The 25,881-nt window shown below is 42.1% G+C and overlaps 1 protein-coding gene across 3 annotated transcripts; it reads left to right on the top strand.

Annotated features, from left to right (window-relative positions):
• Positions 1 to 16: 16 nt before the first annotated feature.
• Positions 17 to 25,881, top strand: pde7a (phosphodiesterase 7A). Of its 3 annotated transcripts, none has more exons than XM_088401923.1 (12): positions 17 to 1,056; positions 14,103 to 14,163; positions 18,337 to 18,423; positions 18,859 to 19,025; positions 19,850 to 19,913; positions 20,501 to 20,697; positions 20,825 to 20,956; positions 21,292 to 21,383; positions 21,452 to 21,596; positions 22,611 to 22,707; positions 22,799 to 22,879; positions 23,596 to 25,881. In XM_088401923.1, the coding sequence occupies exons 1-12, from the start codon at positions 919 to 921 to the stop codon at positions 23,808 to 23,810; spliced, it is 1,476 nt and encodes a 491-aa protein (XP_088258049.1). In that variant the 5' UTR covers positions 17 to 918; the 3' UTR covers positions 23,811 to 25,881. The 3 variants fall into 3 exon arrangements, with proteins under 3 accessions (XP_088258049.1, XP_088258048.1, XP_088258050.1); XM_088401922.1 differs by having other exon boundaries at positions 18,334 to 18,423; XM_088401924.1 differs by lacking the exon at positions 18,337 to 18,423 and having other exon boundaries at positions 18 to 1,056.

Raw genomic sequence — 25,881 nt, 5'->3', positions numbered from 1 at the left:
ACAACAGCACCATCTCCGGCAGGTGGTGTCGCTCTTTGAGGAAACAGCAACCGGGTGACCGTTAATGTCGTTTTTTTTTTTTTTTTTTTAGTCCTTCGAGCGAAATAAACAGTTTTTCACCTTCGCTTTGATGTTTCAAAGGCGAGCTTGTTTTATTCATCCACGGCCATGATGTGTCTTGACAAACCACGGCGGACGAGCTAGGGACGAGAACGTCGGGGTTCCCCCTTCTTCTTCGAGGCTGACTGCCACTTTTGTGGTAAAAAAAAAACAAAAAGAACCAGCGTGGAACCGAGAACGAGACCGGGGGGGTTAAAAGAAGAAGAAGACCCCCAACCCCCCCTTTCCAACAAGCAGCAGCACCACCACGCCACGGCGGCTCGTCGAGCTCTCATCCCCCGGAGTTGGACTCTTCCTCGGCGGCGAAATGTCGTGAGGCGTTGAAGCTCCATTTTTCGTCGTGGGATTTTTTTGGACTGAGCTTTTATTTATTTGTTTTTGGGTGCTTATTGGTGAAAATGCGGAGCACAAAAAACAACGGACGTTCGTTTTTGCTTTGAAAAGGAAGGAGGAGGAAAAAAAAGGGGGGGGGGGGGCACACAAAAAAATGAGGAAGCGTCTTCATAAAGACCCCGAAAATGACAAGAAGGTCTCGTTATCTGTTGGGTCCCCCGGCTTGGATTTGAGAAGAAAGAGGAGGAATGGGATCTCCTTGAGGTTTTGTTAGTAATTTATGTCTTTATCGGCATCACAATGGCACCAAAGGAGCTCAAACGGTGTTTCCCCCCCCTTTGGAAGTTGTGCCAGAGTGGCCCACAATGAACACAAACACTTCAAACTTCGATAGCCGATCATAATATTGACATATTTTGTTGCTATATTTTCTGAGTATTTCTTGGTTTCCTCCACGACTATTCAATGGAAGTATGCTATCAGCTACCGGTGTTGCCTCTGGACAGGCCGGTTCCCAAGCACGTCCTGAGCCGCAGGGGAGCCATCAGTTTCAGCTCCAGTTCCTCCCTCTTCGGGGCCCCGGATCCCAGACAGCTTTCGCAGGTAATCACATTCTCTTTCTACTCATTGTGTAGCCACGCACCCCTTTTCACTCATTGTGTAGCCAACCATCCCCCCAAATGGCTGCGCTCATTTCGGAGGAGGCCTTAAAAAGCAGCATCCAGACAGCTCTTCTCACAGCTGTCGCAGGTAAACAAGTTGTATTCAACTCATTATGTAGCCTCATGCTTCTTTTTGCTCATTGTGTAACCACCCTTCCCAAATTTGGGGGTTTGTTTCAGAGGCGTTAACAATACGCATCCAGCTCTGTTGTTGCCCTGATGCCAAATAGTTACTGCATCTAAACATAGTTTTTCACAACTTGTATAACCTCACAGTTTTCACTCATTAAGTAGCCACCTCCCAAAATGCTTGCTTTTGTTCCTTCGTTCTCAAATAGTAGCATCTAGCTCTTTGCCCCTCAGAACACCCAAACCCAGTCAGGTGTCACAGGTTAACAAACTCTTTTTCTGCCTTGTCGAGCCCAACATTTGTCACTCATTGTGTAGCCTTCCCATTTTTTGAAATATACATATGTTTTATATCTTACCGTCTTAAAATGGAGCCTAGAGCACCTTGGTCTTCTGAACCCTGAATCACAGACAGTTGTCGCAGGTTAACATACTCATTCCTTTCATTGTGTAGCCTACACTCATTTCACCCATTGTGTTCCCCCAGCCCCCAATTGGAATGATTGCTTTCATTCCAGAGGCCTTAGAAGTTCAAGCTAGGACAGCTCATTAGATAAACTGCTAAAAGTAGTCTTTTCCACTTCTAGTATAGCCTCACATTTTTCACTCATTATATAGCCACTCCTCAAATACTTGCTTTTGTTCCCTAGGCCTCAAAAAGTAGCATGTAGTACCTTGCCCCTCAGAAGCCCCAATCCCAGACCGGTGTCACAGGTTGACAAACTCTTTTTACTCCCTGTTTAGCCCAACACTTGCCACTCATTGTGTAGCCACCCCAATTTTTATTTTTTTTAAAATCTTTTTATTATAAAAATATAGCCATTTGTATCTTTGTCTTCCGAACCACGGATCACAGACGGGTATGTGTCTCAGATTAACACACATTGCTTTCATTGTGTAGCCTAACACTCTTTTCACACATTGTGTAGCCTCCCTTCTCCCCCAAAATGGTTGCACTCACTTCAGATGCCTCCGAAATTTAATACAAATGGCTAAATACAGTCTTTTCTATCTTATCTTTTCTACTTCTAGCGTAGCCTCATACTCTTTCCACTCATTGTGTAGCCACCCACCAAATAATTGAAACTTGCAGGCGATTGCTGTGTGTCTCAGACTAACACAAACACCTGCCAGGCAGTCACGTTTTTCTTATCTTTTTTTAGCTATTTGACCACACTCCAATTTTTTTTTTTTTTTTTTAATTCGTGCATGTTGGTCACAGATAAAAGCTTCATATTGCTACATCTGTCAGCGGGAACACGTCAACCGCACTGTACTGTTATTTATGTCAACATCCCTTTGACACATTGGCAGAAACAACACAAGTCACACTTCCTGCTTTGTCACTCATGGAAATGTGCTTCCGATAGGCCTACGTTTTTGGTGTGGTTTCAGAACATACAAAAAAGCAACCCCTCGAACAGGAAAAAAAAAGCGCCATCATTTTGTTTCACCCCTCAGTCTTCGACACCTGGTTATGATTTGGGGCTCATCCACGAGAGGATTTGCTCAAATTACGAGCCCTGGAATGCGGCTCAAACCAAAACGTCCTGACTTCCTGTTTGATGTCGGTCGTTTGGATTTTAAGGGTCTTTATGCTAGTCATGGCTCCTGAATTTTACAGTACTCAGTGAAACCCGTGTCCCAGTTCTTTAATAAGGATTAATCCAATTGTTCATCAAATTTCAACGCAAAAATGTAATTTTACAGCACAACTGTAGATTTGCCAAATACTGGCGAAACCGTACCCCCTTTGAAGAACCACTGATTTAAGCCTTTAAGAAACGTTACATCTATGTGTTCTCAGCATTTTTTTTTTTTTTTTTTTTTTTATAAATTTAGCTTTATTTTTTGAATTTTCAAAGCATCTACTTAGTAAGTTTGTGGTCAGGAAAGGTGGTTGTGCTCAACCCTCCTAAAATACGCCAGCTCCATAAAATGCTTCATATGCTATGGTAGTTACAGGCCATTGTTTACAATTCTCTCAGTGGTTTTCTTTCGCACAATTCGACTCACCTCCCTCCGCTTAGTCAAGAGCCGGTTCTCCTGTTAGTGGTGCGTTTCACGATTAGGCATACAGTATTTATTAAGCATGAAGTCACCGTATGACCCCTGGAGCACCCTCTTCGCCCAAGCTAGCTATTAGCGCTTTGTGCACGACCCTGCCCTACATACGCACCCATGTGTGTGCGCTTTGAAGCGAGCCCGCTGTCACAGGGGGCCTTCTTTAAGTCCATAGACCAGGCTATCAATGGACCTCTCTGTTGTCGGGGCCCCTTGGTGGTTTGGAGCAATTAGCTTGTCCTGTCATATCCATCAGGGGAACTGTAGTAAGGTTAAAAGGAACCGCAATAATTCACGTTCTGCAGGGGTGTTGGTTTACTTAAGTGCGGTACGTATTTCTGTGGTAAAGTTACTATTTGGGAGACATGGCAATTTTCCGTTAGGGTTCAGGGGATCCTAAATGGTGGGCGAAGAATGTACCGTATCGAAATATAATTGGTGTTTACTTACACAGTTTTGGGAACGATTAGAAAAGCATTGTATTTAACAGACACTTTCTTGAGTGTGGCTATTTAGTAAAGGGCCTTAAAAAATGGACTCAATTATTATTTAACAAAACAAAAGCCATTTGGGAATTTTACCCATCTTAACGGCACTTTGCCAAATTGCGCTGTACCGCTTGGTGGGAACATTGTCTTTTCTTTTTGTTTTTGGCACACTTACATCGGTAAGTTGTAAATCGTCCGAAAATAGAAAACCATTTTTTTTCCTCTGACTTTTGGAAAATCTAACTATAAATACACACATATAATGTGGAGAAGGATTTCAAGCAGAGGTTCTCTGATTTGTACAAGGTCTCTGCAGGTATCGGTAAATCCGTTTACCATTAAAAATCAGCGGTGCACTTGTTGTTCTTGCAGCAAAACACTCAACAATTAGTTTTTGTTGCAGAACACTTATATGTTCGCAAATCCTGCGTTCCATCTACAAGTGCAAGAGGTGTGCATGTTCTCTTGTAGCCGTTGTGTGTTTTTACACGCTGTCCCGCAGGCCTGTTGTTTGCGGAAGCGAGGCCGGACCAGCATGGTAGAACCGGAGCTGTCAGGCATGTGCTTCGGCGCTGTGGGCCGTGGTTTGGCCCGCTGCCAGATTTGCAGATGGCCCGAGACTCTCTTCAGTCCTTTTTCTTTTTTTCCCGCTTTTGGCCATGATGTTCCGCTAACACACAAGCTCTCTGTTTCTTACTCTCTCGCCGCCGCCACCTTCTTCTCGTCTATGCTTCTGCCGATGACGACAATCCCTCTTGTAAACACAGGCCCAAGGCGGGTTAAAGACGCAAACGAGTCTCGGGTAAATATGTCGCTCTGTGGGAATGCTCGCGACGAGTTGTAAGGAAAAATGCAGCGGAGGAGGAGGAGGCTCGGCGCAGCATAACAAAAGGCCTCATTTATCCGTTAGTGCTGAAAGTCGTGTTGCTTTGAGGTGAGGCGAAGGATGATTCCGCCGCAAATTTTTTGGGGCAAATATGAGCGTAAAGCAAGGCCCCGAAGTTAGCCGCAAGGAGTCACAGGCTTCTATCTCACACGTTCATAGATCGGTGCGGATAATTCCCCTGCCTTCGTATCCCCCCGCTGCCGCAATCTCACTGCCGTGTGGCTTCCTTTCATAGTTTAGCTTCCAGAAAAGACAAAAGTCCTGTTTAGTATGCCAAGTGCGGCATTTCAGTTCAGCTGGCCCGCGGTACGACACGGAACGCTAAACCCTGACCTGGCCCGCGATTCCACCACCGGGCGCGGTGTAGGCGGGATGCCAAGAGCTGCATCAGCTACCGAAATAGTGTGCTGACATTGCTCGAAACGCTTTCAGCCTTTTCTGTGTTGCGGTAGCTCACTTGTTTTGCACCCCTTGAGCCAAGCCACATCATTTGAATTTCTCATTGCACACTACCATACAAAAAATGTCTCAAAAGTACATAAAACACCACCTTCAATAAAAACACGAGGTGCAATGTCACAATTGTCTGGATAATCACCAATATTTGATCCCCCGAAATTTAAAAAATGTGCACTCATCCTAATCTGGCTGACTCAATACAACCCTAATAGATACATTTTAAAAAGGGAGAAGTGACATTCATGTATTACAAAACATAACAACAATGAAAAACCAATGACAATGCAATGACAAACCTTCAAACTAGTGCTGCACGATTATGGCCAAAATAATAATCGCGATTATTTTGGTCAATATTGAAATCACAATTATTAATCACGATTGTTTTCTCATTTTTGGTCAAACATGTCTATTTATTGCCATTTTTCAGTATATAAACAAAGCTTCAAGTCTTGATACTTACAAAGAATAATCATAAATGAAAATAAATAAACACATTCACCCAAGACCTGGCAAAAACTTGGCACACACGGCAACACAGCTAGCTTTCTTGCTGAGTGCAAACCAATGAAAAAATTGAATGACTTTTAATCAATTTTTTAACCAATTAGCAGTCAAAAGGGCATTTTCGTCCATTTCAAACAGAATTTATTCAAATTTTTGGGGCTCAAGCTGACAGCTAGCTCTGTACATATTGGGGATCAAACTCAATGCCATTTCACACTGGTAAATAATATATTAGGGTGAGAAAAGCAGAAGCTTTTCTCGTGCAAACTTGTGGAAAACATTCCTTCTTGGCGGGAGGACGACAAAGTGCTTGATTTGACATACACACACCGGTTTCTTAAATGTATATATCGCAGAGGATCAGCTTAATTAATCGTGGCAGCCATTATCATGATCGCGATTAAATTTCGATTAATTGTGCAGCCCTACTTCAAACTCAAAGTTGTGTAATTCAAATGAAAAAAATGGACCCTGAATACTGTAAACACACCCATCAAAAAGTATTACCTAAATATCTGTGATATAACCACGGTGCAAATGATGAACCTGCTATATAGCGGGGAGCACTTTTGACTTTTGACACAGCCAGATAGAAAGATCAATGAACAGATAATGATGACATGAAGGTCACGTGGCATCGGAAGATAATGGAGGTCAGTTACTCGGGCCGCAAAAAAACCGCCCTTCGGCTATCTGCCATATCATAGCCAGCCAAATTGCCGCCGTCATCACCGCCATCATCATCCGGCCCAAGACCGACTCCTCCTCATCAGAGATGTTTAGACACACCGAGCGATAAGCTCGTACGTAAGAGCCGCAGATAGCGCCGCTCACTCTGCGGCCGCGCTATGCGCGGTTCTGTGCACGTATATGATAAGCCGCCACTGTAAGGGGGGGGGGATACTTTGTTGATTTAAAATGCAGCGATAAGGCCCGCGCATCTGCGCAGGGCTTTCGCATTGACGTCGGTTCAGGATGTGGTAAGAATGCTGAAAGAGCCAAGTGTTTCACAAGCGTCCTCAAAGACTTTTTTTTTTTTTTCCCCTTAACCCCCACGTTGCCGGCTGGAGGTTTTCTGTGAAAATTCCCCGGACCGTCCCGCAGTCTGCGGGCCCTGTTTGTCACTAAGCAGGAGCGTGTAGTATTTGGTAAACAAACGGGAGTGAGCGCTCGCATCCTGCCTTCATTTGGACGCAAGACACTAGCCTTCTTTCTTGTTGTGTTTTCCTCTGCGAGGGGGCCCCCTCTTATCACATGACCGTTCTGTTTTTGTGCCGTGGTGTCGAGCGCAGTCGGCCGTGAGAAGGCCGCTCCGCGTATCGGCGCTGACACGATCGTATTTATTTGCCTTGGTATTGTGGATTTAACCCCGGGATAGTTCCCAGGTCTTCTTGCGGAGTCTAAAACAAAGTTGACCCAGTGAAGCAATTAGAGCCTGAGGATGATTGTTTGAAATGAATGAAATTCCATTGCAGAGTGGACAGCTACCCTTCCCCCCACGCGACTTAACCGCAGTGCCTTCCTTGGTAAAAGCCTCACATAAAAGACGGTTTATGGCACTTTATGTACCGGTTTATGCTGGAAAGAAAAGGTTGTGAACAGGTCGGTCCTTATCTCAAGCACGGGGACCATGGGCTCCTCTCCAGCAGGCAGCACTCAATCTCGTAAAACACTCTTGCAACAAGTAGATCCCAGCCAGTTTTTTTTTTTTTTTTTTTGCCGTGTGCAAGTGTGTGTAACATGCACACACGCCGACCAGGTCTGAATCGACCCTCGGTTGAGGCTTAGCACTGAGTCACTGGAATGTGCGGCAAGAGGTCGTAAGCTTTCTGCTTACGAAACTGACTTCAACTGCTTTGCTGCTTTCGGTATCAGTCAAAACGAATAACCGCTGTCTTGTTGTCTCACTGTGAGAAGCACCTGTACTCTTGAAGGAAGTGTGAGAATTCCGCACCGGAGCACCGTAACGGTCGACTGGCACTGAAAGGGCATCAGATGGCATTGTGTCGCAATGTTGTGATGACAGGAAGTTTGTTTGTCTGTGTCAGGCCACCAAGCGGTTCTGATTGTTGAATGACTCGCTAATCTTGCCAGCTCCTGATATTGGCCAAACGAGCTTGTGTTTTCACATGCAACTCCCTGGCCTCCATTTTGTAATACATCAACCATAAGCTCGTATCCTCTTAGTTAGTTAGTGGTTAGCATGGCTCCCTCGCAGTCCGGGGATTCAGGTTCTACTAGGCCATAGTTGTCAAACTCCAGTCCTCAAGGGCCGGTATCCGACATATTTTCAATCCTTTTCTCTCAAACACACATGATTTGAATGATTAGGATCATTTTCAAGATCCTGCAGAGCTCGCTGATGAGCTAATCATTATAATCGGGTGTTATGTGAAGAGAAATCTGGGAAACATGTAGGACACCGGCCCTCGAGGACCGGAGTTTGACCCCTGTCTACTAAATTGCCTATTGGTGTGAGTCTTAATTCCTGTTTAACTCCCAACTTTTTGTCAATGAACTTTTTGAGCAAAATGCAACTGAACCAGCACAAACTTAAGACAGTACCCTATGCCATCCATGTCTGATTTCTTCAACTTTGGAATGACATGCGATATTTCTTGGCGCATTTTTGCTGCAAAACTCTGTTTAAAATCTTACGTACCTCCTCTTCATAACCACTAATATCGATAATCACTTAGATGCACACTTGTAGACCTTTGGGGGAAGGCCGTAGCTGAGATTCAAACTCCTACTCCAGAACTGTGAGGCAGATGTACAAACCACTTCCTCACCATGCTATTTCCTATCTTCTGTTCTATGCAGTAACATCAAATCAAATTTTAACCGGATGGAAGATCTTGTTAGGCTTGTCTGGCAGATCTGGCAGTAGCATAAAATACAACCTCAATCTTATCGCTAGCTCACATATTGTGTTAGGTTCTTTTTTTTCAGCCTTGGCGGAGGTCTCTCTGGCAGATACTTAATTGCACCATCCGGGAGAGTTTCACTCCGGTGCAATGGGGTCGTTTCAGTTTGCGTCTCGGGGATAATGTTAGCCTCAGTTAAACTTTAGCAGTCAGACATTCGCTAAGCGAGAAGCCCCCCGGGTGATTTGCGCAGTCAGAGGTTTTTTACACCATGTGACCCTGACCCGCGCACTCACTCCCCCACATCCGTGACCTCGCAAACCCAAGTACGGCAACCCCGGGCGGGAGAGGCTGAGCCGAGATAAGAAACAGCCACGTTTAAATGAGGTTTTCATGGAATTGCACTGGGGACAATGGACACGCTTATTATGTTAGGAGTGCGCTGCAAATGATATGAGGAGATTAGTCCATTCTCAAGATTGCTGCGAGCACAGATCGTTTGTCTGCAATGCCAGGTGTTCGACAAATGTAGAACACGCTCTAAAGGTTGTTTTGGGGGGGGGAGGGATTTTCAGTACAATTGGTACATTGTGTTAGCTTGAATAGTTCCTTGGAAGACTTTTCATTTCTTGAAAATAAAGTGTTGTGTCAGTTCGCCCATCAAGTGTGAAATTACACAACCAGTAAAGCTTTTGTGAGCTGCCTAGTTCCAAGAATGAGTGTGTAAGCGCGTCACTTTTAAAATCTGCTGAATTTTGATGATCCGAACGCTAATCGCGCATCATCGCAAGAAGTGTGCACTAACATCACGGAAAGTTTACAATATAGCAAAACTTGAAAAACAAATTCCGATACGATCTTTCCCTTCTTTTTGAGCTTTGAGTTCCAGTGACTTTTAGATCTGTTATTTCTACCACAGATTTTACGTAGATCTCGAATCGTAAACTGCTGCTGGGTTCATTAGACTGTCGTGGCGTTAGAAAGTCATTTTTAAAACGGCGTAATGCACTATGAAAGTATATTCTTTGAACAGGCATGGTGTGTGTTTAAAAATGCACTTTTTCTCAAATATTCAGACACGTCAAATCAAACAGCCTTGCTTTTATTTGCTTGATAAAACAAGCAAATTGAAGACATTGGGATAAGATAGTTTAGTCTGTTCTGTAAAATGTGACGACAATGAAAGGCCAAGAATAGGACCAAATTTGAAAGGAAAATAGAGATCGAGGTGAAGCATAAAACCGGGGTTGCTTTGGAGACGACTGAGCCATGTTGAAAAAAAAAAATAAATAAATAAAAAAAAATTGCTCATTTTGAAGGCTTGATGTGTGTGTGTTTCGACCCTCCAAATTTGCAAAGAATCAATAGAAAAGTCTGCCATCTAAATGGAAAATTGCCACAGAAGAATTACCGTGTCTCCAAGTGCATCTCGGACTTTTATCTGCAACTTTTAAAAACCCAAATGTAAAGTACCGCAAGGGTTCTAAAAGGGAAGGAAGCCTTGCTCGTCTTTTCAAAATGCCATCACCGAATCGATCTTGGACGGGCGCTGTTATATTTATAATGACCTCATTCCAGCGTAGTCCGGCGAATTATGTTTTCCATTCGAACGCCTCCCCACTTCACCCCTACCATCTCCCTCTCCAAGTGAAAGGAGGTCATTGGCCCCGCAGATGGGGAGAAATTTTAATCCCGCCTCGTTCCACGCCAGAGGCTGTAGGGCAAATGGTATTGACGCCAAACAAAGTGAAAGGCACGCGAGAGTCACGCATACTGTACGATTTCAGTATGCTGCTTTCATAAGATGACATCACAAGACTTCTTTTGACTGTTCTCAATGTTTCGGAGTAAATCGCCAAAGATCCCGTTCAGCTTCGGTGATACTGAAACACTTAAGTTTCATCCGCCATATTATTTTAGTGCTTACAAGTTGCATAAAAACACTGTTTAACTAGCAATAAAAGATTTTAGTTTCTCACACCTAGGTTGCATATTTTGATGACATCCCAGATCACCACATCAATGGGAGGCCACACCTTTGTGTTTCCACCATTTTAAGCCAACACCACACTACCGCCTTGTCCAAACAACTGCGCATTAATGCACATTGTTTTGCATAGCTGCATTTGAAAATATATGCCCACGCGACTTTTTTTTTCGACGCACATGACGAGTCGCTAAATTACACGGCAATATAGCCTGTTCTTTTTGAACCGCGACTCTCTCGGCCCCGCCCACTCCAAAAAACAAAATAAACACACTTTGTGTAGTTAGCGCATGCTTTGACACAATAAATACGGTTCACACAGAGGGTGGGTACTGTGTGTAAACACTGCGGCTTATTGACATTAAAATACAGTTTTTTGCAGATGACCCAACCCTGTGTTGAGCTGTTTGCTCGCTGGTGAAATATTAGCTATGTATCGACCGGCGGTATGACCTCAAAGGACGTGCACTGTCCGGTTGGCGCATGTGTGTCTTCTTGTGAGACTTTCAGTAATCCTCAAGACATGAGGAGTAAGTGTACAGGCAAAATGTGTTTGCGTTGGCAGTAAACGTTAAATGTTAGCCGAGAGCAGACGGACAAAAGGGCGTGCCTGCGTGAGATCAGTTGAAGATTTACATATGTGATAAACCCAGTGTCCAAAAGTGACGCTGTCCTTTTCAAATACTTGCACCAATTGAGAGCCATTCTTTTTTTTTTTTGAATATCTGTAAACATTTCTAATCGGGATTTCAAACAATTGTGATTTGGGATGTACGAGAAAATACAGAAGTTGCTATCTTTTCAAAATTGTTGACTTCATTTGAAATGTCAGCATTTTCAGGTTCCAGAACATGAAACAGAAACACACAATCTTTGTCGGTTTACTGTTACTTGTGTTTTGAATCATTGTTTGAATGCCGAATGTGACAAAGCAAACATTTTTGACGCGTTTTTGTCGTTTTGCGGCAATCACTGTCCTTCACAAAAACAAAACTTGCACCCTTTCAAAACCAGTTTTCAAACTTGAATATTTTCAAGTGTTCGCTTTTGAACTTCGAAAACACTCGAGGTGTAACGATAAATCAACCACCAATCAATTATCAAATTGACAATTATTCTTCATTATTAATAATTTAGCTAGCTTTTTTTTTTGTTTAAAACGGTCCAAATCCTCAGAATTTCACCTACTTATAATTCCGTTTATAATTGTGTGTACAGTATATGCCATAAGACTGCAATTAATAAACAAGACGAAGGGAATACCTTCTTACCAAGGTAAGGAGACATCATAACCTTTACATCTCAGTTTTATTAATATTCCTGTGTTTGAACAAGGATGGACTTGGACGTCGGTTCAGTCTGCTCGCTTCTTTTATTGAAAATGATGCTGTTACAGCCTCAGCTAACACAGGCTACTGTTAGCTGCTGTTAACACCGGCCTTTGTACCGTTATGGTAATGATTCTAAGTCAGAGTACACTTGATATAAAAAATCAAAACACAGTTTTTTGACTGACAGATCAATCTTTCTTGAAAAAAAGTGTGCCTTATTGGGGAGTTATTGTAAATTCAAACATTTTTGGTAACCGAGAAATGCCTGGCAAAATAATCGACATATTAATAAAATAATAGTCATAATAACACACAAACCTATAAACTCATTCCCTACTAATGACGGCTATTAACGTCAAAGATCCATTTTAATGGCGCTGGCAGCGAATGAGTTAAAGCAGCATTAAAATTGTTTGTTCGACCGGCTCTGACAGGCCGTATATGTGAATGGGGCTTTTGGAAACCTGACCCTGGAACTCAGCCATCAGTCAAATGGCCAAGCGCCGCCGAGGTAGACGTCCAGTAATGCTGGCTTTTTGTGGAAGGGGAAACCCGAGCCTCGGGGGAGCCCGGAGGCGGGCGGTCGCCCTGGATGGATGTCCGGGACTTGTTGAGAGCACGGAGAAGAGTGAGTGCATGCAGCCCCCCCCCCCCCCCCCCCCCCAGGTCCCCACAGCAGGTGTGTGTTGACAGAGCAAACACACGCTCGCTCGCCACAGTTACGTCTGCTGCAAGTACGCTCGTGACTCAGCTGCTCCCCTGCTGAGCCACGCGGCATCACGCCGAGCCACGCGGCACATGCGACTCAGCGGCCGCCCGTGTCGGGCGCCGTGTTCCTGTGATGAGGTCAACAGGAGCACGCTGACTCCTACCGAAAAGAAAACATCTTTCCTTTCAGCTGCCACATCCGAAATTACCCACAAGAAATCGAAGCAAAATATGCAAAGTTAGGAAATACTGCATCGTTAAATTGACAGACTATATAAGTATTCACAGCTTACTTTGGTGACAAACTTGTGGCCTGAGGGCAAATTTGTGGCCAATAGGATGATTTTTGCGGCTCCATATTTGACATCAAATTGTAATATTTGTGCAACCCCATCTTTTTTTATCTTTAATTCATAGGACTGCCACTACGATCTCAGAGTGATTTTGTAGATGAATTAGGTTTTTAGAATACGTGTATCAATTTCGATTAATTTATTAATTTTTTTCACGATATTTTTTTCTGGTCCGGAACATAACAGAAAATCAGCAAAAATTCCGATCATTGAGTTCCAAAGTCAGATGTTTGCAAATGTTTTATTTTAATTGAACATGATGATAACCAGCCCACTTTCACACAGAGCTAAAGAAATCGAAAAATTTTCCAATTAAATTCCGAGTATATTATATCCCGACTAAATCAAATAGTCGAGACATTGAAATTCTGAGCATTTGGACCATTTCAGATCTTAAAAGGATAAATCGATTACCAAAAATAATTATTATTTGCTAATCGATGTGTGAAGACTGAAATTTTGAGAATTCGGACAATTTTAGTTCACAGTAACCCGCTTACCATAAATAATCATCAATTAATTTGGCAATCGCTAATTTTTCAATTACTCATGCATCTCTAATACTCAGACCCAATCTCTCACATAAATTGAGTTTCCTCCCTGACGACCTTTTAAGGTTCGAAATTGTCTATTGGCGTGAATGGAAGTGTAAATGGGTGATTGTCCATACGTGCACTGTGATTGGCTGAAAAGCAGTCTTGGGTGTACCACGCCAAAAAAATCAGCTGGGACAATCTCCAGCTCGCTTGAAACGCAATTAAAGTGCAAAATTATAGAGAATGCATGGGATATTTTAGTTATAGCTTCTGTATATAGGTTCTGTATTTATCATCACACTTTTTTCTGTGCTGTGGTGGCATCACAAAAAAAAAATGCTGAAGAAAAACCCGTGTGGGCTCAAAGTGTGTGTGTGTGTGTGTGTGTGTGTGTGTGTGTGTGTGTGTGTGTGTGTGTGTGTGTACAGCTGGCACTCACCGCACGTTTGGTCTCTTAGCGGCGTGAGCACGGTATCAGCTGGATGATACGGCGTTGCGATGCGTTTATCAGTGTTTATGTACACAAGCACCCACACACACACACACACGCGGAAAACGAAATCCAAGTGTTGCAACATTTCGCCACCTGCCCCGGTTATTGCACTCTAAACTTTACGAAGTGTTACTTTACAACCTTTGTCGATTATCTGTTGTTTATGTGTGTTTACGCAGAGACGCGGGGCCATCTCCTACGACAGCTCCGACCAGACGGCGTTGTACATTCGTATGCTAGGTAAGTGTTTCCTTGACACACACAATCACACACACACACACACACACTCTGGATCATGGCCTGTTTTGTATCATATTTGAAACGTCAAGAAGGGGGTGAAGCTCACCTTCCACCCAAATCCTTCTTCATTTTCGTAAACCATTCAAGAAAAAGCATTTTCTTGTCAATTTTGGTAGTTTTAGTTCCCTTGATAATATTCTAGCAAAGAGATAAAAATCAGCATTTATATATCGATGTCTGTGCACACTGTTTATATTGGGAGTTGGTTTGGAACTGGATTGAAGAATCTTCGCTAATTCTGACCTTGGTTAAAGATTGGTTGGGCTAATGATAGGATTTATGTTTGTCCATGAAAGTGCTATCAAAAACCTTGTTGTCCTGATGCTAATTAAGATTGTTTGGCCTTGGTAGAGATAGCTGTGTTACGTCTTGGAAAAAATTAAGCATCGTTCACAGTTTCGGCCTACGGACATGAAACTCAGTGTACATGCCTGTCATCATAACAGGATGGACGAAGTTGAACAGGAAGTTGGCCATTTTGGTTTGAGTCTGCCATGTTTAGGTCGTATTCCATGAAAAAGAAACCTGGAGCTTCCCCAGTTTATGAAATTGGCATGGAATTAAGTGGATATGACTGATAGTCTTCATATGAATAGCAAATTGCTTCATTTTTACATGCAAAATCAATCACCAATTTCACAGACCAAAAAAAATGTGTGAAAAAAGCTTTGGAATAAAGTCACAAAGACCTTACCAGAAATTTAATGCGAAGGCAGCCGCTTTGTGGAGAAATCGGCCTGGAAAGTTTGTCAACATGAAATTTGTCAAGACATGTTTGTGATAACAGGATGCAAGAAAAAGTCTCAAAAACCCTGTTGATTATTTTTTTATGGACCAATACAAATGAAGTTTGAAAGGGTCTAAAGTTTAATCAACTGATGGCATGTTTTAAGTCTTTTTTTTTTTCTTTTTACCCCAAATGCTTTGCACCGGTTAAGGGGTACTTGACTGAAAAGAAATTTCACAGGGGTTCATCACTGAAAAATATTGAGAATCTCTGATTTAGAACACAGGACACACTCAGAAGCCTGAAAAGCTTCCAGTTGTTGATGTTGTGAGTCAACAGCTGCTGTGCGTGTTTTGTTTGAGCTGAGCAAAGGCGCTTTACCCCCCCCCCTCCCCCCAACTCCCTTTTTCTTTTTAATCCTTTCACTCAGCTGAGTACGATGGCAGTTTCTTTCGTACGTCAGAGGCACAAAGCATCTGTCTTTGTGGATGGCTTCTATTCAGCGCACGCTCACTCAGCCCAATGCCATCCCGTCATCATCACGGAGAATGACATGACCTACATCCAACCCCCCCCCCCCCCCCCCCCCACTTCCCTTAATGCACCGCAGCTGTGGTCGCAAGGGGGGCGACCGGACCCCGTGACTCTCAAAACGTGCGCTAATCACGCCGTCAAGTGCGCGCACGTGCCGGGCCCGAGCACATGCGGATGGATTCACGCACGCATGAATCCGTCGCCTCGGGCCGCATGAATCGTTTTGATTTATGACGCGCATGTGCGATGGGACAGATTAGACACACGTTCCTTCTCGATGACTGCTTTCAACGGTAATATCGAGTTAAAATCAGGCGGAATTTGCAAAGGAAAACCCGTCATCGGTCGGCCGGATTTAAGATTTGACTTCGGTGGCAAAGAAAGTCTCGCACACTTGTTTGCCTTTGAAGGAAATGGAGGAAACGACCGAAAAATAGCCGCCTCAAACCAAAATGGCCGACTTCCCGTCACTATTGGCAATGGTACTCGGGACTTTTTTCATGGCAGATGTTCCTGATTGAAACCGTTCAGAGTCTGGTTTAAAAAAAAAAAAAAAGTCACAGGGTTGCTACCGTGGTTCATGAACAAATTCAATTTCTATCAAAATTGGAATCTTAAAGTGGTATTTTCAAACCAAAATGCGTGGGATTTATTCTTTTAGAGGTGCACTAATTGATTGATCAACAACTAACTGATGAGTGTCAGTTCTTCTTGACTATTGGTTTATCGTTTGAAAGACATAAAATTGGTATGTTGGGGTTGTTTCATTTTATGAAAGCAGACTGTCATTATGTCGAATCAAAATAAGACATTTACGAAAAGTCATAAATCAGAATAATTGCTTATTAAAATAATGGTCAGTTGCTGCACTCAATTTTTGGGTTTGAGTTCTGTTTTCTTTATTAGCATTTTTCTTGACCCATTTTTTTCGAACCCATTTTTTGACACGACCTGCAAATTTCATGTTATCAAATGTAACTATGGGGTCTACATTATGAGGATTTTGACCTTATATCAGCTTCAAAGTTTTTTTTTTTTGGAGGGCGGAGTCTACTTGTGTTCTCATAACAAGACTGAATTTATACTTATTTTTGCAAATGTTCATACTGCATAATCTAATATTGGTAAGTGACTAACTCCGACCTTATGGAGACAATTTTGTTACGTTTAGAGCAGTGATGAAAACTTGAATGTCGGGTGAGGTCGATATGACCCTAAATGGCATCCTCAAACGTAAATAGCTTTTCTTTTCTCGGGTATAGGTCTTTGAGCTTATTATTTTTTTTGGAGGTTCGCTTTTTGAGACCTTTTGTGTGTCTGTGCGTGTATGCGCCGGTATGTATGGGAATATAATTGCAATTAGAAGTGCCATGCTGGAAACACACACTGCACTGTTTACACCCCCTTATAAATGATTTGTCACCTCTGGCTGCTGCTAATGTGATGAAGCACAGCGGGAGCGCGTTTAGTTACACGGGGATCCGAAAGTCAGGATCACCTTCACAGGTTCTGTGTTGTGATGACATTGCATGCCCGGCTCCTTGTCTGTCCTTTTCTGCGGTGTGTGTGTGTGCGTGCGAGTGTATGGTTTGCACATGAGGAACATTCTTAACACAACGATACACACTCCTGTCTTTGGCTCGGTCCACCTCAAGCGCCACAACGGTGGGTTCTCGCCGCAACCCAGAACCAAACCGCTTGTCAGCGGCGGCTTTAAGAGGGTTTATTTTCTTAATTTGAACAAGACTTGCGTGGTGCTGATGTCTTTCCGAAGGCAAATCTAAAGCGAGGATACGACTTTTTTTTCCGCCTTTTGTATATGGCTTCTATGGGAGCCAAGAAGCTGCGGCGAAAAAATTTGGGTAACTCCAATTATTTAATGATTCGTTTTTAAAAAGTAGCATTCATTTTTATTTTAGATTTTTTTTAATGGACTTGATTCTGTCATTTTTGCTATAATTTTTTTTCATTGTTTTACAAATAATTGGCCTATCAATTGCCTTTCTATTATGAGAAAATAATTTGAAAATAATCTAATATAGGTGGAATGATTAGTCAACAGCTAATCAAATTAATAATTAATCAATAATTATTTTGATCATTGATTTATCATTTGGATGCCTTCTATAATTTAAAATTGTTCAAATTAGGAATACAGTAGACTAATTCTCTGTCAAGGCCAATATCAGCATCTGCATTAAAAAAAATGAAATAAAAAAAGTAAAACCATTTAAAACTCTTAACTTTATTAAGCTATTTATTAATAGCTCTGCACATTTTGTTTTACTGTATTTTTTGGACTATAAGCGACATCTTTTTCCTCATGTTTTTTTTTTTTTTTTTTTTTTAACCAAGACGTATTGATTTTTAATTTGATCTGCTATTTAACTTGGCACTATTCAGTTGGCGTTATCCATCCATCAATTTTTCTATAAATATGTCGGTCATCGACATGGTCAGTCTGTTGAAAATAGGTTATTAATAAAAGCAGGCAAATAAAAAAAAAAAGTTAAAAGAATTCCATATACCTGCAACAATTAGTTTAGTGCTGGATCAAAATAAAACATTGGCATTTTCTTTGGAAAACAACGGTCAACGTTTTTGCTAGGTACCAAATCAACCAAGTCCTATTTTCTGTATTTTATGTCGACTTGAATTTCTAAATAAAGGCATCCAAAAATCGAATTCGTCGACAAAATAACCGCCGCGTTAACCGACGCTTAAAATAATCATTGGCAAAGCTCCTCATCACAACTTTATGCACTCAATAAACTAACGGATGACCAAGTCGCACGCATTTGTGCTGCATTTGCATGAGCCTTGAGGAAATAAGTGCAAATTTCTTCCAGGAGATGTGAGAGTAAGAAGTCAGGTTGGATTTGAACCGGAACGGCGAAGCTCCCATCCGTATCTGTGCATCGACTTCCGAAACCTTCACAGTGAGTACGATTGGCCTCCGCCGCGACCGCCGCCCGGCCTCCTCGTCTTCGGGCCCCAGCTCGCATCAAGCCAAAGTTACGTGTGTTTTGTGTGTTCCCCATCGACGCCTCGTCAATGACATCACAACACAGGCGCATTGTGTGTGTATGTGTGTGTGCGCCTCACGCCGCTGTGTTTCCAGCTTGCAGTTAATTCAGTCGTGCCGCTTTTTTTTTTTTTTTTCCGTGCGCGTTGAGAGAGAGAGCGAGCGAGAGCACTGACAAAGCAGGTCTGTTGTGCGAGGCCAGACAAAAAAGCTTTACTGGTGGGCGGCTTCGTCAGCACCGAGCCCTACGCGGAAGTCGATGTGACCGGCTTCAAAAACCGCTAACGGTCGCGCTAACTTATTGTTAACCAACACTTGTGTGTGTGTGTGTGTGTGTGTGTGTGCGCAGCGCGCTTGGGGAGCGAGTCGGAAGCGGCGGAAGGCTCGGCCCCCGAGAGACGGGTACGCCGGCTGCTCAGCCTCCAGAGGTACCTGCACTCGTCCCGCCTGCTGCGGGGGGCCGCCCAGCAAATCCCGCTCCCCATCCTCGACGAGGACTACACTGGACAGGCCCGCGTAAGATCAAAATTTACAAAAAATGTCAGGCGTGGAGCCTGCACTGTTCATAAACGAACTCTACCGAAATTTTGCACCTCACGTGTAATAATACTGCAAAATGCAAAGGTCATTTGTGAGAGAGATGTGAAAGCGACAGAAAGGCATAAGGAAAAAAATTAAATTAATTCTGTGTCTGTGTGTGTGTTTTTAAGGAATTCTTTGTGTGCACTTTCCGAAATCTGGTCTAATTTTCCAATTCGGGTGAACGGTTTAACCGTTATTCCTCAATGTTCTCCTAAGGGGACCCTGAATCCGATTGGCTGACAAGTTTCAGTAAAAAAATGTCCACCGATTTTTCAGGCAGGCCAAACTCTCAACGTGTCAAGGGGGCAAATTTACTGTCCTATTGCGAACGCCACTTGCCCTAAATACTCGACTTAACTAGCGCAGATGAGAATAATTGGCGAGAAAAGAAGAATAGATTCATTATTTAGTTGTTACACGGTATTTGGAAGCATTCCACAAAGATGGCCGCCACTTGACATGTTGCTAATGAATATTTCAGTGACGTCACGGTAACAGTATTGCAGGAAGTTGGTATATGACATCAGTAGCTGAAAAAACGGGGGAAAAGGTGAACACAAAACCTCACTAGTAGTTTTTCATGCCCATTTATTTCCTGATTACTGTATATTAGTGTGTCTGCCACATTAAATATGGCCGACTCACAAGTGTATTTGCAAGAGCCCTGCAAGCTCAGTGAGGCATCTACTGCTAGTGGATATTCTTTTCATCAAAAATGATTAAGGTGTTGTTTTTTTTTTTCTTTTTTGTTTTTGCAGTGCATGCTGGAGAAAGTGGGCAACTGGAATTTTGACATTTTCCTCTTCGATAGGTTGACCAACGGTATGTACAAGTCGCTGGCATCACGTCTCAATGGCACCATCTACAGGATTTTTGATGCATCATTTGGCAGGATTCCGGAAGTGCGTAGCAAAAAAAAAAAGAACAATAAAACTGCAAGTGCAGCATGAGATGTAATGTACAATGTAAAATGTACATTAAACAGCTACCTAGTTGTGCAAATTTAACATGTTAGCAAGCTAGCGCAAAAAAACTAAATAAAAAAAACAACATGGTCATAAATTACTTAAATTGAAGTCCTTAGTAAAGGTTCACAACAGATTACAGGTTAGCTATTTTAACCCCTCTCAAAATATAATACTGTATAACAGTCTCGTAGCATTTATATGTTTTGTTTAACACTTTTTTGTCTTTTTTTTCGGTTATAGTAGTCTTTTTAAAAAACATAAAGGCATGACCTTTTTTCATAATGTTCTGACTCAATTCTCATGTTATTTTTTTCATAACGACATTTTCTTGTTGGGTTTTCTGTTTTGTAAGTAAAGCATGATAACACTGAGCCCAATCTGAGCCCCTTTTGCTAACCAAAACAGCAGCATGTATTCATCTCGCTTTCACCCCATTGGCAGGAAACAGCCTGATCACGCTGACGTTCCACCTGCTGGACCAGTACGGCCTGGTGGAGCTGTTCCGTCTGGATGTGGTTCGGCTGTGGCGCTTCCTGGTCCTGGTCCAGGAGGACTATCACGCCCACAACCCCTACCACAACGCCGTGCACGCCGCAGACGTCACGCAGGCCATGTACTGCTACCTGCGAGAGCCCGTGGTGAGACGCTGGCACTCACTCAAGTCTTTCTAGCACATTTTCCGGAGCTGGTAGAATTCTTGGCTATTACAGTACAGAAAATCACTGGTATTTTTGTGTGTGTTTCACGTGTGTGTTTCGAGCGCAGCTGTCCAAGTCTCTGACGTCGTATGACATCTTGCTGGGCCTGCTGGCCGCCGCCACGCACGACCTGGACCACCCCGGAGTCAACCAGCCCTTCCTCATCAAGACTGACCACTATCTGGCTTCACTCTACAAGGTGACATGGCTTCGCTGATGCAAACACCGTCATCCATATTTGTAGCTATCCCCAAATGAAATAAGGTATAAGAAGGAGATTAAAAACGGACTGCAAAACAAATCAATCTTTCGTTTTTAAAATGGGAGCAGATTCAGGAGAAAATATATAACATTCTGAGACCAGTATTTAAAAGAGGAGAATGCAAATGTAACCAAAATGTTATTTCAACCCTTTTGCACACACTTATAAGTCTTTGGGATCGAATGAGTTAATTGCAATTTTACTCTTAATAGATGTTTTAAAATGATTATTCCTATTCCCTTGAAATGAGAATATTTTTTTGTTATCCGCAGAATACCTCAGTTCTGGAAAATCACCACTGGAAGTCTGCTGTGGGTCTGCTCAGAGAAACTGGGCTCTTCTCCCACCTGCCTGCCGAAGACAGGTCCGCTCCCATCTATTTACTGTGACCCAATTATTTTGAACTTTTATTTGACCCGCATGTGTCCTCAGCTTGAGCCTGGAGCGGGACCTGGGCTCTTTGATCTTGGCCACGGACATCAGCAGACAGAACGACTACCTGTCCAGGTTCCGTCTGCACCTGGACCAAAGCAACCTGTGCTTGACTAACGCCAGCCACAGACACTTTGTGCTACAGGTGCTCGTACCACTACCGTATTTATCCGCAACATAAGGCGAGCCGTCAATGAATGGCCTTGTTTAAAACTGTTTTCATATGTAAGGCTCACTGCAATATAAGGTGCATAGAATAGAAGCTACAGTAGTGGCTGGGGTTGCGTTATGCAGCCACTAGATGGATATGGGCTAAAGGGAATGTCAACAAAACAATCAGATAAGTCAGTCAAAGTTTAAATCAGAAATTAGGCATAAACATGATTTGTAGAAAGTACTATCCGAAGAAAATACCTCTTGATGACATTAAAATGTTGTTTTAAACCAATGCTAAAATGGATTAAGGGTTTAAAAGAATATAATTATGATTCAATTAAATATTATACTTATTTTTTAAATCAAATTGCAAACAAAAACCTTAAAATATTTGTTTTTGTTGATTTCAAAACAGTTTCTGGATATATTTAATAAAATAAGAATAATGTCTTCATATAAATTGCTTCACAATTGGAGAATATAAAGCATGTGAAAATTTTAAGAGTTTGAAATTTTAATTGTAGAAAACACATTTATAACTGAAATGCAGAGGTAAACATTGAAAAATGTACATGGCGTTATTTTACTTTTTTGTTCCCCAAAAATGAAAACTCGCAGTTTATACGCTGCATAAATCTCAACGGATTATAAGGCGCATAGAATAGAAGCTACAGTAGTGGGTGGGGTTGCGTCATTCATCCACTAGATAGAGCTGTGATAAAGGGAATGTTAACAAAACAAGTCAGTCAAACTTTTCAATCAGAAAAAAAAAATATTTGTGGAAAGTACTATCTGAAGAATGGTGAAAAATGAGCTCTTCATAGCATTACTTCTTGATTACAGTTTTTGCGCCGGGTAAGGCACACCAGATTATAAAGTGCACTGACAGCTTTGGAGAAAATTGAATGGTTTTTTGGTGCGGCTTATAGTGCGGAAAACATAGCATCAAAAAATCCAATTTCTCGAGTTATGATGTTCTAATAATGGCTAACGTTCCTGGCAGATGGCTCTGAAGTGCGCCGACATCTGTAACCCGTGCAGGCCGTGGGAGCTGAGCAAGCAGTGGAGTGACAAAGTCACCGAGGAGTTCTTCCAACAAGGTTGACGCGCTTTCAAATTTACTGCGACATTTGAGCGAGGCTCCGTTTTTGCCGCATTTTTCACAATCTCTTCCCCACTCAATAATCCCAGGCGACGTTGAGAAGAAGCACAAACTGGAAGTCAGCCCGCTTTGTGACCGAGCCAATAACACAGTGGGCAACATTCAAATAGGTGAGGGACACTTGATGAGGAACACGTCACTATTCTGAAAAATAGCGCGATTTTCAGTCCACGTCAAGTGGCAAGAAGATAACCAAGTGCAATATTCATTTTCCTGCCTGTAATTTAATATTCATTACAGTATGATGAATTTAATGTTAAATCATTCATAAAATGATGTACTTCCTGTATTTGCTTTATAACAGTGGTTCTCAAATGGGGGAACTTGAAGGAACTTCAGGGGGTACTCGAGATTGTAAATAAAACAAACATGCAAAAAAAAATTGTAAAAATAATAATAGTTTCAAGAAAATACAAGTTTTATGCACACTAGGCGATTCAATTTCATTTTTGTAAAAAGCCCGATACTCTCCCATACTAGAATTCTTCGACCCGATTTGTCATGAGCCACCTCTCGTCACCTGTCGAATTAATGATTTATTTTGGTGAACACATCTCGACTCTGATCCTAAAAGAGGACACTTGAAGTTGAATATTTCTCCGTGGACAAATATTTATTTGTAATGATTTCTTTTTGAGAACAGGTCTGACACTTTGTTGCTTATTTTTGCGGACAAATATTTATTAAAAATTATTTATTTTTGTTGAAAGATCCCCAAAACAGGATGCTTTATGTTGAATATTTTTCAGCGGGCAAATATTTATTGATCATACTTTTTTATGAAAACGGGTCTGACACTTTATATTTTTTTTTGTGCCTCTGTCAGGCTTCATGACGTACGTGGCGGAGCCCCTGTTCGCCGAGTGGTCTCGCTTCTCGGACACGCGTCTGTCCCAGACCATGCTGGGCCACATGGGCCTCAACAAGGCCAGCTGGGGCAGCAGAGAGCAAAGCCCGAGCCCAGACCCGCCCACACCACCACTAGCGCAAGCCTCTCCAAAGACAAACCTCAGGGAAGGGGAGTATCCCGACGCCTCTTGACACACACACGCGCACGCACACACTGGGGGGAGCGCCTTGATCCCAATAAGTTAGATTTCTTCTCGCTAAACCACTGATTTTATTTAATTTATTTAATTTGAATTGTTTTTGGACGTAGAGCAATACGTAGATACCTCATTTGGCGCCTGCTGTAATTTCCCCACTTCCCCCCCCTCCCCCTCCACACCTTTCGATTTTTTTTTTTTTTTTTTCCTTTTTATTTATTCGTCGCTCCAGAAGACGTTTGAAGTGCCATTTGATGACGAGTATTCCCACGCGCACATGCACGCGTCGAAAACGCACGCGGGTCACGTTTGTATTGATTCTTCCTCGAAAAAGTGACAAGCCCAGTCGTTTGCTGCCTCTCGACCAACCCTGACTGTTTACTACCACTATTTGTCTCACGCAAGCACAAACCAGCTGAAGCCACGCGCACACACATGCAAATTAATTGAAACTATTTTTTTTTTTTAACGCTACGCAGTTGAAGCCATACTCATTCTCTCACCCACTCACTTTTTAGACACACATAGTACAAAGTCATATATATATATATATATATATATATATATATATATATATATATATATATATATATATATATATATATATATGTATATGTGTGTGTGTGTGTATTTATACACACAATAGGGCTGGGCGTCCTGAATGTTGTGATTCTGCTTAATGAGACTGCAGTTGACTGGAAAACACATAACACGCTTCATTTTAGAACGATCGTCAGCGCTAATGCTAAAGTAAATGTGGTTGGCATGCTAATGGACATTAGCGTCAACTTTGAAGAGCGGGAGAGGCTAACAGTTGTTATTTGTGTTTGTAGTTTTATTTCTTTTATTGTTGTAATCGTTTATTACTCTTTATGTTCTCTCAGGTTCTTTTTTTTTTTTAAGTAGGGATGAGCTAGGTATCGGCCCGTATTACAAGGTATCGGCACTTGCGATGAAAGTCGATACTAGTAGTGGGTCGGTTTTTGAAGCAGTTTTACGATCACAAAGTATACAAACTAGAAGAATAAAAGATTGCTATTAAATCCATGCAATGCTAATTGGAATGTACATGTTAATTAAAAAAAAAATAGTGGTACAGTATCTTGTCACTATGCAAGCGTTGTGTACTGGTACTGATATCTGTGTGAAACTAAATAATCTTGAGCGGCCCTAATTTATGTTGGATTTTCAAGGATTTCCACATGATACAATATATATATATATATATATATATATATATATATATATATATATATATATATATATATATATATATATATATATATATGAGTAGTGATGGTGAAATGAGGCCTCATGTAATATTTTTGGCTCCTCTAGAGGGCGCTCTTGCTTCAAAGAAATACCAGGTTTTGTAATAGATGCATAATTCTTTTTGATAGATTCAGTGTCAAAAATATTTTTTCAGAATCACCCAGCCCTAAACCGCACACACATTTACACACACACACTTGGTCGCAGTCTCACACACACACACTCTCAACCTTTTTTTGAAGCACAACGCATCGGAAGCCATACACACACACACACACACACATTGGACTCTTCTGCTCTGAGCCTCTCAGGGTTTTTGTCAGAAAAAAAAAATGGGAGGAAGAGGATCCTCTCTCTTAAAGGGCCACACACACACAACTCAATGTCACATCCACGCAAGCTGTCCAGACAGATGCCTTACGACTATGCACAAGCGACAAGCTAAGTGACCAAACTCGCCATGATGATGATGATGATGACAACGATGAAGATGACAACCACATTCCACGGTGTGAAAGCCTCCCGTGAAGATGGCAGGTGTTTGTCCCCGCCCCCCTCGCTGGTGAAAAAAAGTGCTGTAAGACTGTTCTCATTTTTTTTTTTGGTGGAAAACTGTTTACAATTCTGTCGCGACAGCCATTTTGTTTTCACGGGAAAAAGGGGAGGGGCAAGACTGGAGGGTTTTGTTTTTTTTTGTAAAGGCTTTTCGCGCTCTTTTTCCACTTTTTGATACATGCCCATTGCAGTTGTTTTTTGGAAGAATAAAATGAAAACCTGTTGGTGACTAAAAAGTG

The sequence above is a fragment of the Hippichthys cyanospilos genome, chromosome 19 (assembly GCF_059441005.1).
Source record: "Hippichthys cyanospilos isolate Australia breed blue-spotted pipefish chromosome 19, RoL_Hcya_1.0, whole genome shotgun sequence".
Lineage (NCBI taxonomy): Eukaryota > Metazoa > Chordata > Actinopteri > Syngnathiformes > Syngnathidae > Hippichthys > Hippichthys cyanospilos.
The sequence above is the reverse complement of the archived record's forward strand: the minus strand, read 5'-3'. Positions and strand labels throughout refer to the sequence as shown.

Coding starts and splice junctions, on each gene's coding strand:
- pde7a (XM_088401922.1), top strand. CDS start 919: ATGGAAGTATGCTATCAGCTACCGGTGTTGCCTCTGGACAGGCCGGTT. Junction 18,424..18,858: donor CGACTTCCGAAACCTTCACA/GTGAGTACGATT, acceptor GTGTGTGCGCAG/CGCGCTTGGGGAGCGAGTCG. Junction 21,597..22,610: donor ACAGACACTTTGTGCTACAG/GTGCTCGTACCA, acceptor CGTTCCTGGCAG/ATGGCTCTGAAGTGCGCCGA.